Source organism: Cydia pomonella, chromosome 2 (assembly GCF_033807575.1).
Source record: "Cydia pomonella isolate Wapato2018A chromosome 2, ilCydPomo1, whole genome shotgun sequence".
Classification (NCBI taxonomy): Eukaryota; Metazoa; Arthropoda; class Insecta; order Lepidoptera; family Tortricidae; genus Cydia; species Cydia pomonella.
In genome coordinates this window covers 18863873-18877426 of record NC_084704.1, presented here as the reverse complement: position 1 = coordinate 18877426, position 13554 = coordinate 18863873, and the positions used below count along the sequence as shown (strand labels likewise).

Below are 13554 nucleotides of genomic sequence, written 5' to 3'. Positions count from 1 at the left end.
CATGACTCAGGAACAAATATCCATGCTCAACACACAAATAAATGCCCTTACCAGGATTTGAATCCGGGACCATCAGCTTCGTAGGCAGGGTCACCATATACCCACTAGGCCAAACCGGTCCTAAAATAAAGCTCAATAAAGCGAATATATAAAGAAATATAAATCTTCAAATGATACTTAGTTACTTTTAGTGTTGACGAGCGGTTTCCCTCGATAATATATTTAAATCAGCCGAACTACTTGATTAGTTAAGACGTACAAAGTACGTTGTTACCATACATATTGAATGGGTAACGTGTTTGCGTGAACTTAAAATAAATTGGTGTTCACTTTTCTACTTCCGATTAACAAAATTGTAAAATATTAGTGTTTTTTTAATTAATTAATACATAGTGGAACTACATGGAGCTCCAGTTTTTAACAGAAATTTGTTAGTTACCATTAAAACTGTTTATCATTTGTCAAGGTGCGAATAATTTTTAAACCAACGAAACAAAAATGTAAGTACACCTATATTATTTAATTGGATCTCAGTCTTAAATCTTTACCATGTATTTTTTTAATATTATAAGTATCGATATAAAACAGTAGGTATTTAGGAAAAAATTGGCAAAGGGTGCAATTGTGTAATCTACAAGTATGTACCTACATTTAACTATTAAGTATATATGTTAATATTTTAAACTCTCCACTTAGATTCAACTGAATTTATTGCGTGGAATCCAAACACTCGACACTCGCGACTTTGAAAACAATAATCATTTTATTAGATAGTGCCAATAGTTTCCCAATCCGAACGTCACACTTGACTCATATTTTACTGTTTTACTGACAGTTAGTGACATAACCCATTTAGTCATAGAAACTCTGATTGGACATAGGTATGAACAATTTTGTTTGCGATATCCCGAACTTAAAAAACACAATGTAGAATTTTGCTGGTGTTAATTGTTTGTAAATTTCGTGAAAACTGGTATTCGACAGTTCAACACACATTGTGCCAGGTACTGGCTGTAAAGAAAATATTTTTGGTGTAAACACAACTTTGTCCTGTTTAGGTTTCATTGTTTCTTATTTCAGTCGTAACATAGACGTATTATATTACTTGTCTTTGGCTGTATTAATGGTAGCTAGAAAGGGACTAGATTGTAGCGAATTTTACTAAAACTCATATAATATTTTTTCCTTCTTTTGGCCTCAGAAGTGCGTGGTTAAAATCTTTGTTATGTTACACCGTGTGTATATCTTCTAAGCATGGCCTTTTATAACACTGACGATTTTTTGACGAATCATAAAATATTATCATTATCCCAAACCAATAACAAGTAATGATTTATAGATTTAAATGTGATAATTGAATAAATGTGTTATAATAATTAACTGGTACCTGACAAGTAAAATTATTGAAGCATAGATGCACATTTATTTATAAATTGACTTTTAAAATTTGTTTTTTATCAATAAAACATCTGAATCTGTGGCACTTTCGGAGGAGTACCAATAAATTATATACATCATTTATGTATAATTGTTTCGCAGGAGACTACAATTTCATATTTTAAAAGATAATCATCCTTGCAGTCACTTGAATTTCTGTAGGCGTAAGCATCATGAACACTACTTTTTACTATAATTATTCATTTTTACAATTAATCTCATAATTGTATCGACTCAACAGTAGTTTGAAAAAAACGCAAAAGTCGTATTTCATTAACGCTTAAAAGCGCCTTACCCAATGAATTTCTGGACATATAATAGTACATTACGATACAAGTGTGCTAAGTTGGTCATTACACACGAGGCGATATTGTGCAATAAGAAGCCGATGTGGGTAACAGTGGCGGCGCGTCACAAACATACATAGGGAACCCGGAGCTAATTTTGCTTTCCATGAACCGATTGTGACAGTACTCAACGGGCTGAAATTAGACAAGCCGTTGGGAATCGAGTTCTTTGAACGATCCGCCACTGGTGGGTAATGACCAATGCACACGCATTTCATACGACGTTTTACAACACACGAAAAAACAAAACTTAGCAATTAGTTTTTTTCTTGTCAAAACGGTAAAAGTATAATTTTCAAAATGGTGGCTTACAGTTTTAACATCAAATAATTGCACCAAAGCGTGCTGGGCTTGTAGGCACTCTTTCGCCAGTTCATTGAACGTACTTACACGTTTTCCAAAAAGACTGGGCGTTTTTTCTGATTTTCCATTGAATAAAAGTTTCATATGCCGCCAATAATTTTTCACCCGATTTTGAAGGTAAAAAGCTATCGTTCTCGGCTCTTGCCTCTATTAGTATTATTACTGGCCGCATCAATGTTATGTGTTCTTCATTTTCAATGCTTGAGAATGTCATTTTCGTCAATATATAAACTAAAAACATGCAAAACTATTCCAATTTTATGACAAATACGGAAAATGGCTGGCGCGTTATTTTTTTTTTACGCACGATTCCATTCCAATGCGCGCGCATGACTAAGGCGCGAACGAAATCGACAAACAGCCAATTAAAAAAAATGTAAAAAAGCTAATATTTCCTTACTTCTATTCGACGGATGGAGATCAAAGAGATAAAATGTTATGTTTATTCATTAACGTAATTTTCAACACACTTGCTCAAAACGACGTTTTTATCGCACCGATTTTTGGCTCATAATTCACGCGTGCTTTTTCAGTATATTATAACACTCTACAAACAAATACACACTTCAAAAAAATGTATTACTCGTTCAAATTAAGAAGGCTCCGTTTCCATGCATATTATTAGCAAAAGATACGTTTCATCTCTAGGCACAGATTTAGGTAAAATTTGGGATGGTCTACATCTTTGATTTAGTTTAAAAATGATAGTTACCAAACATGATTTCAAACCTAAATCGTATTAACCTCAGGAGTTCAGCTTCGGCGAAGAAATTAAACTTCCCCCACACTCTATTTCACACCTTTAAAGAATGGTTTTTAAGATCAAAACTACTTATCTGTCTGTCTCGAGGCTCAAAATATCTATATACTTAAATTAATACGGTATTTGTTTAAGTTTACACGTATTTAATTCGGAATTGTGTCAATATTCGACCATAATTGAATTTCGCATTCCGTATTTATACGAAAACGATACCAAACATGGTCTTCTAGGGAATGCAATTCAGTTATAAATATAACCGTAATGATGAAACTTAAATGATGTTTCAGTTGTCGGGCGTCAGACCGTCAACATCTCCAGCATCTCCTGAGGATGCCTCGTGGAGAGGCGAAACACGTGTCGAGTTTTGTACTTTTGGTGGTGGTTTGTTATATTTATTTGCGTATTTATTTTTGCGGTGCGTTGCATGTAAAAATACGCAAGTAAGTATAACGGGTTAGCACTGATTGACTAGCACGTTATTTTCTCGCGGATTATCAAAGTAATATTTCTTGTTTAAATTAACCGGTTACAGTTATTTATTTATGACTTAAATTCTATGAATTGATCTTCTAATGACTACAAAATCCTGCCTTTTTTGGCTGTGACGCCGGTTGACTATATTTTTTGTCATTGGTTTACCTCTGTACGAAAATATACCAAATATCCTTTTTTTTTCAAATAGAACCGTAACCTTAAAATTATCGGATTTTTCTGGCATAACCGTAACCAAAACCGGTTTTGAAGTTTGGCCGGTTATTGCATTCCCTATTCCCTAGTAGCTTCACTGATGCATGTTGCTGAAGGCTACTTGCGACATGACAATGACACGATAGGTCAATAATGTCACCGGCACCGAATGTGTTAATCTATTTAGTAACCAATGGTCATTGTTCTGTAGAGTCACCAAGAATAGTTCTTTATATGATAAGATTAGGTATTTAGGTATTTTTTCAAATTTTTCTTAATAAGTAAATTTTTTCCCCTATGAAAAAGATTTTTTTTGTAATGTTCAATTTGAGCTGATGCCCCACTTGACCTAGTAACTAGACTTTGTTCAGTTCAGTTCAAATATACTTTATTCATGTAGGTAGGCCTAGCAACAATCACTTATGAATAGTAAGACAGTATTTCATATTATTATCTTAAGCTAATTATCAGAGCAATTTATTCATGTAAATATTATTCCATATAATATACTAGTGAATATAATTCATAGATCAAATTAAATACTAAGAATTTCACAAAATATCGTCAAACATTTGAAATTTTGCCCCCTTTTTATATTGTACATTTTCTATAATTAATAAAAAGTAAATAAAAATATTATACTTTCAATATGTCTGTGTTAGCGTTGTTCATTACTATTCCAAATTTCAAATCGATAGATTAAGTACTTCTCGAGATATTTTAGCAATGTGACAGACGGACAGAGTCGCACCATAATCCCTTTTGTACCTTTTTGGTACGGAACCCTAAAAATAAAACATTGTACTGATATATTTGTCTTGTTTATTAGAAAATCTATATAGAAAATATTAAAGCTCTTTATGTCGATATGTAACCTTTATTTAAACATCCGAAATATCAAATTTGATACAATCAATTACAATTCATTACTATTAAAATCTAGACTACATTGTTAAATAAACACGTTAAAATTAATTATATATAAAACAATATTTCATCTATAAACTAAATCTAAAATAATCCCCCCTGGATCGTACCTGGCTCAAAGGTCCCCATTATTCCCGCTGCGTTTCCTCGCTGAACCGCAATGGAGACCTGTTGAACCAGATACGACCCAGAGCGAGGATCGCAGCCCCTCTCTCGCAGGCGACGCCCTAACTCCCTGAAAAAGGAGCGAGCCTCTGAACCCCAAGGCCCCGCTGTCTCAATAGCCACCGGCACAAAGTCATAAGCTGATTCCAACGCAGAGTACTTTGCGTGCTTAGACTTTGCCGCGGACTCCGCTGCTGAGCCAGCACAACTTGTGGTGTGTCGATATTACATCACTGATTTTCAAACTTGAAACTTAACTTAAAACCAGTTTAGAACCTACCAAAATAAAACTGGTTTTTGTTATTTTATTGATGAGTAATCTGCTACTAAAAATCTAAATGTATTTAAATTCCCTTTGCCCAATGTTAACCTATAGTCACATATATAATACAACATACCTACCAGTGTATATAAATCATACTTTAAAATAATGCTATAAAGTACGTATCTAGTCGTTAACCTACGAAAATTTCCTTTTATAATAGGGGAGGCCGGGGTAAATTAAAACAGCGTCCATATCTCGCTAACTATAGATATGCAACCACCAAGAAAGAAATGGTTCATTTTCCATTCTAACCAACTCCATAATACACATTTCAGGCCTCAGATGATCAATTAAGGCTTTACAGCGGCTAGGGCTAATATTGCTAAAAGTAAGTGAGGTGTGTGTAGTAGTGTAAGATATAGATATACATAAGTTGACGATGTACATTGAGTTAGTTACAATACAGACGCTCGCGAGTAAGCACTTGTGTTTGATTTCACCTCTCAGCCCCATACATGCCACATGGCGACCGTGACCTCGAGCGCGGGCTCCGCCGGGCCGCACGATGTTAGTGTCAGCGTTTTCGCCGCCTCAGTGTTAGCGTGATTATTACAATATGGGCTGCGTAGGCGACAGTACTGCAAACTATTAATACGATTACGGACAATTTTCGTGTAGAAAAAATACAGTTACTCAGGCGTGATGGGGCAAGGATACAGCAAACAGGAGGAAAAAGAGGTTGTGATCACCCAGAATGCGGTTGGATCGAATGATGCGACGGGCACGAGCGAGCATCACACAAAGGTCAATAACATCCTTATAAGCGTTCTTTTCGTCGTACTCGCCCTCATCGGTTGCTGCGTCCTGTACAAGTTTTTCAAGAAGGCACAGCAAAAATACATACACAAAGAAGTCAGGAGAGAAGTTTGGGCACGATTGCAAGCTAGGCTGTCCATGAGGAAGTCAGTTCCGGCCAAGGACGACGAGGAGGAAGGCGCATAAGCGGTGGATGAAAGCGGGGCGTTCTACGTATAGTGTGTGTGTGAAGTGAAAAGTGTCGGGAGTGAAAAGCGTCGGAAATGTTAAGGGTATGAATTTAGAATTACAGGCTATATATAATAAGTTAGAAAATATACGCATATACCTACGAAAATTAGGCGAGGCTAGAAGGCAACTAAAACAAGGTCAGGAAGAAATTGACAATGCACAGTTGATATATGAGGACTATCAATCTTTAATCACTTCTGTTAATTTAGATGATCTGTCTGAGTCCGAGGAGTGTTATATTTTAGAATTATTATGTGAAAAAATAGATAAAGCTTATAGTAAAATTTTACAATATAAAGTTTTAGAGTGTGTAACCGAAAAACCAATTAAAATGGAGAAAAAATTCGAAATAAAGGAAGCGAACAGCTTAATACCTAAGTATTTTGGACGGCAAGGAGGAGACCGTGGAAAAAATGATCTCCGGTATTGAAATGCTAGACAGTATATTGAACGAAAGTTGCGAGAAAAAAAATACTAATTTCATTTGTCCTTAAAACAAGAATTAATAAAATTGCGCAACTAAAACTTAAATCGAGTTATGAAACTGTTGTCGATTTAGTGACTGATCTACAAAAATATTTGTTGCCGAAGAAATCCGCAGTCTCTTTACTTGAACAATTAAATAACATAACACAGCGCGATATGTCTATTACTCAATATGGTGATAAGATCGAGGAGTTGTTCATTGGCCTAACGATAGCGCAAGCCGACGGGAAGCCCGAGGCGCGCGATGTCCTTAGACCAATCAACGAGTCTTTAGCTATAAAGAAATTCACGGACGGTTTGAGGAACCGCCGTCTTAGTACCATTTTAGCAGCCCGAGAATACACAGAATTAAAAGAAGCTGTCAGAGCTGCCCAAGACGAGGAGCTGGCGCGACCCCAGCCCGAGCCAGTAGTCATGAACATGAACTACGGCTACAGAAGAGGTTTCCAGCAGCCACAGCGCTACGGCTGGCGTGGGCGCGGGCCCACCAGCTACCAACCCAATCGAGCCAGAGCCTACCACAGCCCATGGATACCACGCTATCCCACTAATAGAGGTACTGTACCTAGTAATAATTTTCACAGGGGCCGTGGACAACGTACGAATTTTAGGGGACATCCCAGTACTCGCAGGAGTCGTGGACACCGCGGAAACGTGTATACATATACACACGAGCCGCAGACCCCCCACAGTTCGACAAGTAACGAGACAGACAGAGTTCAGTTTTTTCGAGCATAAAGTTTTAACTATATGTGACGGATTAGACTATGTAAATTTTACTGTAGGTGGAAAAAATCTTATTCTTATGATTGACAATGGCGCAAGTATATCAATTTTACAACAAAGTAACGTTCCCACAGAATCGCAGATATATGAGAAGGGTACTATTATATCAGGAGTAGGTGGCAGTATTACTAGTAAACAAGTGGCGGACGTGACTTTACATGACGGAAATACGATACAGATTAGGCATAGGTTTCACGTTTTGCAAGATCAGGATATGCCGTGTCATGCGGACGGAGTACTTGGTTTAGACTTCATGCGAACTTATAATGCGATCATAGACTTAACAAAGGACGAGCTTACTTTGCATTATGGAAATCAAAGGTGTGTGTTACGAATACAAAGAAGTAATGAAAACGAAACTTGTTTATCTTTGCCAGCGAGAACACCGAAAAAAATATTTTTCTACAATACTACCCAGAAACGTATGGTAGTTAAAAATATAGTTATACCTACTAAAATCCGGTAGTAATAACAAAAAATGTTGTATCGTGTAAAACTTGTTTTATAAACATCACTGTTTAATTCTAGTTAAATGCAATTTAGTACTGCTTACAATTTCGTGGTATATGTAAAGATGCAAGTGTTGTAAATATTAAACGTTTGTCTCGTTTAATATATGCATCGTAACACTAACTATTGATATGTAAAAATAAAGATACGAGTGTACACGTTACAAGTTATTATGTTATGGCTACTATAATGCATTGTATTCTGAACGAATCAAACAGTTGTGCCAACACCATGGTGTATGCGCGGGTGGCGGGGGAGGGAGAAAGGAATTGCGCAAGTCACGGAAACAGCCATTGCCCCAGCGTCTTTCGTTGTGACGGTCGGTTTTTTTATTTACTTAGATCCTGTCCATAATTTAACTGTAAACTAGTACAAGTGTATAGTATAAGTGTGCTTAAAAACTTGTCTGTTTTGTGAGCATGGACGAAGACCTAAGAAACCATCTAATAACGTGGAACCTGGAGGAATATACGGAAATTTTCGAAAGTAAGTAAAAAGCTGATGTTATGGTCGAAATTAATGTTTGTCATCTCACTCGCCTGTATTTCATTGTTAATAAATAATTATGAATGCTTTGTATTCAATTCCGCTGTAAAATAGTTTTAGCCATATACTTACTCGAGGTGTGGTTTGTACTTACCTAGTTTGTGTTTGATACCTACATAATTATTTCGCGTGACGACATATTTATTGTAACAAAATGGCGTCATTTGATGGCTCTGCATTTTATCCATGTCATTTATCGACGAGAGTGATATTATAACTCATGTATTCATAAAACAAGTAGCTTGAGCAGTTCTTTTGCCTTTTCTAACTAGGTTGTTGCACATTAGGGTTGACGCATATATATGACGTATTTACTAAGTCAAATACAAAAACTATGTTTTAAATTAATTATTTATTTGTTCTCAGGTGCAGCCACTACTCTAAAAGTATAACCAAATCCCTCGTGGGGGGCAGTCTTGTTAACCTAGCCTGCTGGACCCTTTAATTCATACTGTTCTTGATATACTTTAATAATTTGAAGATGCTTTATAATTATAATTATTTAGAAAACCAATAATAAAGCGTTTGATTTTATTTCTCGTATTATTTTACTTTTAAATTGTCTACGATTTGTGCGGTGTACTGGTTATATATTGTTCACGTAACCAGAACCCACTGTGCTGAAGGGACTTCTAAACGGGCCATATTTTGACTGCAATATGTGGCCTGGCAACTATTAGTGTCCCTTTCTAACATGTGAGTAGAGGGACACCAATAGTTGCTGGCCACATATTGCAGTGAACATATGGCCCGTTTAGAAGCCCCATTAGCACAGTGCGTTCTGGTAACGTGAACAATATAAAACCAGTACACCGCACAAATCGTTCAGTTACACATACCAAATATCTTGTTATAACAACAGGATAGGAACGTATATGTTACTGTATTATTTAGTAACCATTAACAGACCGGCTAATTGGGTTTACTAAAAGTCTTATACCCCACTACTAGGGTGCATGGGTATACATTACATTTCTGCACTTTATGAATTACTATACGCTTCATAGAGTTAACAAATTTAATTTAACCAGAATGGTCTGGTTATGTTTACAAAGTGTCCTGTCGTCACATATACAACAAGACAATATAGTACAGCTAACCAGATTCTGGTTACCAGTACCAGGTTTTTTTTTCAGTGAAGTGAGTCTATACATTTAATTAAAGTAAAATCATTCGATTTAGGAAAGGATTACGTTATAAACTCCGAAAAATTGGCCGAAAATGTATTTTTGGCGGGAAGTATAAGTAGAGTTAAGGCAAAGTAGAATACCAGTGCGAATTTTAAATACAAGTGACGAAAACATAAGATTACCTATTTTTGAACCTACTTTAGATAATTTGAGTGATTATAACATTTGTAACTTTCAAAAATGCGACAACGGAGTAGAAAGGGTTAAAAGGTTATTGTCGTCTTTTAAAGTTAAATCATTTAAATGACGAAGACAGAAAACTTATAGAGTCAATATGTGCCAAATACGCCGATGTTTTTTATTTAGATGGGGATAAATTAGGAACTACGAATGTATCGACCCAAAGTATCACTGTGAAACCGGACACGAAACCCATATATACGAAACCGTATAGGTTGCCAGCGTCAATGAAATCGGAGGGTTAATAGGCAGGTCGATCAAATGATTAAAGACGATATAATTGAAGATCTAAAAGCGATTGGAATAGTCAGATACTATTAGTACCGAAAAAGTCTGACAACAATACAAAGAAATGGCGTTTAGTCATCGACTACCGAAAAGTAAACAATGTTATCCAGGACGACAAATTTCCACTACCAAATATTACCGATATTTTAGATTCCCTGTCAGGTGGCAATATATTTCAGCCATCTTGATTTACAGCAGTCTTATTATCAAACAGCATTGGACGAAGACAGTAGGAATATAACTTCGTTTTCATCAGGTCAAGGTCAATTCCGTATGAAAAGGCTCCCAGTCGGCCTCAAAATCAGTGCCAGTGCATTTTCCCGGGTAATGTCAATAGCAATGTCAGGACTTTCATATGAAAAGTGTTTTATTTACATGGACGATCTAGTTGTTTTCGGCAGAAACATGGACCAACACAATAGAAACTTATCGACGTATTAGAAAGATTACGTAAGGTCAACTTGAGAGTAAACCCCCAAAAATGTGATTTTCTGAAAAAACAACTACTTTATTTAGGGCATGTAGTATCAGCGGAAGGCGTGTTACCAGATCCGCAAAAAACTAAAGTTTTAGAGAATTACCCAACACCAACAAACAGTGATGAAGTTAGGAGATTCGTAGCCTTTTGCAACTACTATAGGAAATTTATTCCAAATTTCGCAGAAATACATTACCATTGAACAAATTATGTAGGAAAAATATACCATTTCAATGGACAGAGGAATGCCAAAATTCGTTTAATAAATTAAAAGAGAAACTTATTACTCCCCCAATCTTACAATATCCCAGATTTTTCATCAGAAAATGAGTACATTTTGAAAAACAGATGCATCCTCAAGGTCAATCGGTTCGGTACTATGTAACAAAGATCAGAGACCTATAGCTTATGCTAGTAGACCCTTGAATAAAGCCGAGTTTAAATTACCCTGTCATTCAAAAGGAGCTTTTAGCAATCGTCTGGAGTGTACGCTATTTTAGACCTTATTTATTTGGAAAACAGTTCACAATAATGACGGACCACAGACCACTCTTATACCTATTCAGCATGAAGGATCCGTCAAGTAGATTAATTAAATTTAGATTGCAATTAGAGGAATATGACTATAAAATAGTATATATAAAAGGAAGTTCGAACGTAGTGGCAGACGCGTTAAGTAGAATTTCAATTTCGTCCGACGAATTAAAAAGTATGAGCGAACAAGTTACAGTTATGACAAGGAAACAGAGTAAAAAGTTGAGGCAAGAGGAGGAGTTGTGTGACGAGAGTGTAGGAGATCTTAGTATACCCGAGAATTCAAGGTCTGATCAGCCGAGAATTGCGGAAATATTAAGAAAACCTAATGACTCAATAGAAATGTTGTTTGAATCAGAACACGAGTTAAGAAAATTAAGAAAAAATAAGTTAATAACTAGAGAAAAAGATTGTTTCGCGTACGCAAGGGATAAAAAACGTCTCTACATAAACCTTAACTATATGTCTCATTTCACGCGAGCCGTATTTGTGAATATGTTGAGTGATTTCTGTAGAAATATAAATATAGACGAGTTATGTATGATAAAAAATGATAAAAACGCGTTATTTATAAAAACATTGTTAAATGAAATAAAAACGATGAAAGACTGGTCCGGACCGCGAATAAAAATCCTAGGAAATATAATCCGAATAGATGACAAAGACGAGAGACGAGTTATCATTAACGACTATCATTTACTACCAACCAGCGGACATGCCGGCGTTCGCCGAATGGTTAGTAACATCAAGTCTAAATATTATTGGTCAACTTTAGAGAGTGACGTCAGAGACTTCGTGAAAAAATGCAGTAAATGTCAAGTAACAAAGTACTCTAAAAATATACGACAACCTATGGTTATCACGACAACAGCGTCGTCAGCATTCGAGAAAATATACCTCGACTTGCTTGGACCGCTAGACACCGATACGGGAAGGTAATAAGTACATCCTAACGTTACAATGCGAGCTAACGAAATACATTGAAGCTTACCCATTGCAACGCAAGGATGCGATTAGCGTAGCAAAAACTCTAGTTAGTAATTTTATAAATTAAGATACGGTATTCCAGGTATGATATCAACGGACCGAGGTACCGAGTTTATGTCATCCACTATGGAAGAAGTATGTAAGTTATTAAAAATAAATAAGATTAATTCGACCGCTTATCACCACCAATCGATAGGTGCTTTGGAAAATATGCACAAACATTTAGCCGCTTTTATGAGAATTCAGTGCGATGGTCACCCGGACACATGGAGCGATTGGCTACCGTTCTGGTGCTTTGCATACAATACAACAGTACATTCAATTACAAAGTATACCCCATTTGAATTGGTTTTCGGAAAGAAATGTCAAATCCCTAGTAATCTGATTAAAACTGTACAACCACTGTATAATCCCGATAATTATGCTCTAGAATTAAAATACAGACTACAAATAGCTCATAAGGATGCCAAGGAAAATTTGTTAAAATCTAAGGAATTACGAAAACAATATTATGATAAGTTATCTAACTCAGTGACTTATAAAAAAGATGATCTAGTTTTGATTAAGTCAGAAACTGGAAAAAAATTGATAATCTTTTTAAAGGACCTTTTAAAGTGATTGAGGACGATGGAGTAAATGTTAAGTTAGAAATAGATGGTAAGATCGATCTTGTTCATAAAAATAGGACTAAGATTTTTAACCAGTGACTCATGTGTCACTGCTCTTTTTTTTTTGTGTCATGTTGTGTTAACATTAATAGTTGACTTTATGTAAACATATTTCATAATTGTGTTTTGTTGTACTATCGATATGTTTAGATTTCTTTAAATAAAACAAAATGTTTGATAGTGTATACATAGTTTTATATAAAAAAAAAATTAATTTACATCAATTTTTTTTTCTCAACAACCCCCCAGATGAGGTGTGTGTAGTAGTGTAAGATATAGATATACATAAGTTGACGATGTACATTGAGTTAGTTACAATACAGACGCTCGCGAGTAAGCACTTGTGTTTGATTTCACCTCTCAGTCCCATACATGCCACACTATGAAGCCGATGGTCCCGGGTTCAAATCCTGGTAAGGATATTTATTCTTGTGATGAGCATATGGATATTTGTTCCTGAGTCATGGGTGTTTTCTATGTATTTAAGTATTTATAAATATTTATATATATATATATATCGTTGTCTAAGTACCCTCAACACAAGCCTTATTGAGCTTACTGTGGGACTCGGTCAATTTATGTAATAATGTCCTATAATATTTATTTATTTGTTTTTACCCGACAGCGCGACTCAAAGGGGGGTAATGTGTTTTTGTATTAAAAGTATAAGAACAAACAATACTTACGTGTTTTTTGCAAATGATGAGATTCTCAGATCTCATTACCTACGCAAATGTAAAGAAAATATATTTCAACACTAATCGCCTTGGGAAAAACAACTTCCCAAGGAGTTTGCTAGGAGACAAGGGCAATTTACTATGAAAAGACAAATTGGGGTCACACATAGATTTGGAGTTATTTGTCTTGCCGCCTAATTTACCAACATTTTTTTTACTGCAT

The 13554-nt window shown here is 35.7% G+C and overlaps 1 protein-coding gene across 1 annotated transcript in view; it reads left to right on the top strand.

Annotated features, from left to right (window-relative positions):
- The first annotated feature begins 11654 nt into the window (after positions 1–11654).
- LOC133530514 (uncharacterized) overlaps positions 11655–13554 on the top strand; it is a 6960-nt gene continuing 5060 nt past the window's right edge. The window contains exons 1-2 of the mRNA XM_061868443.1: positions 11655–11734; positions 12069–12125. Coding sequence (XP_061724427.1) covers positions 11655–11734; positions 12069–12125 — 137 coding nt within the window. The remainder of the gene's footprint in view (positions 11735–12068; positions 12126–13554) is intronic.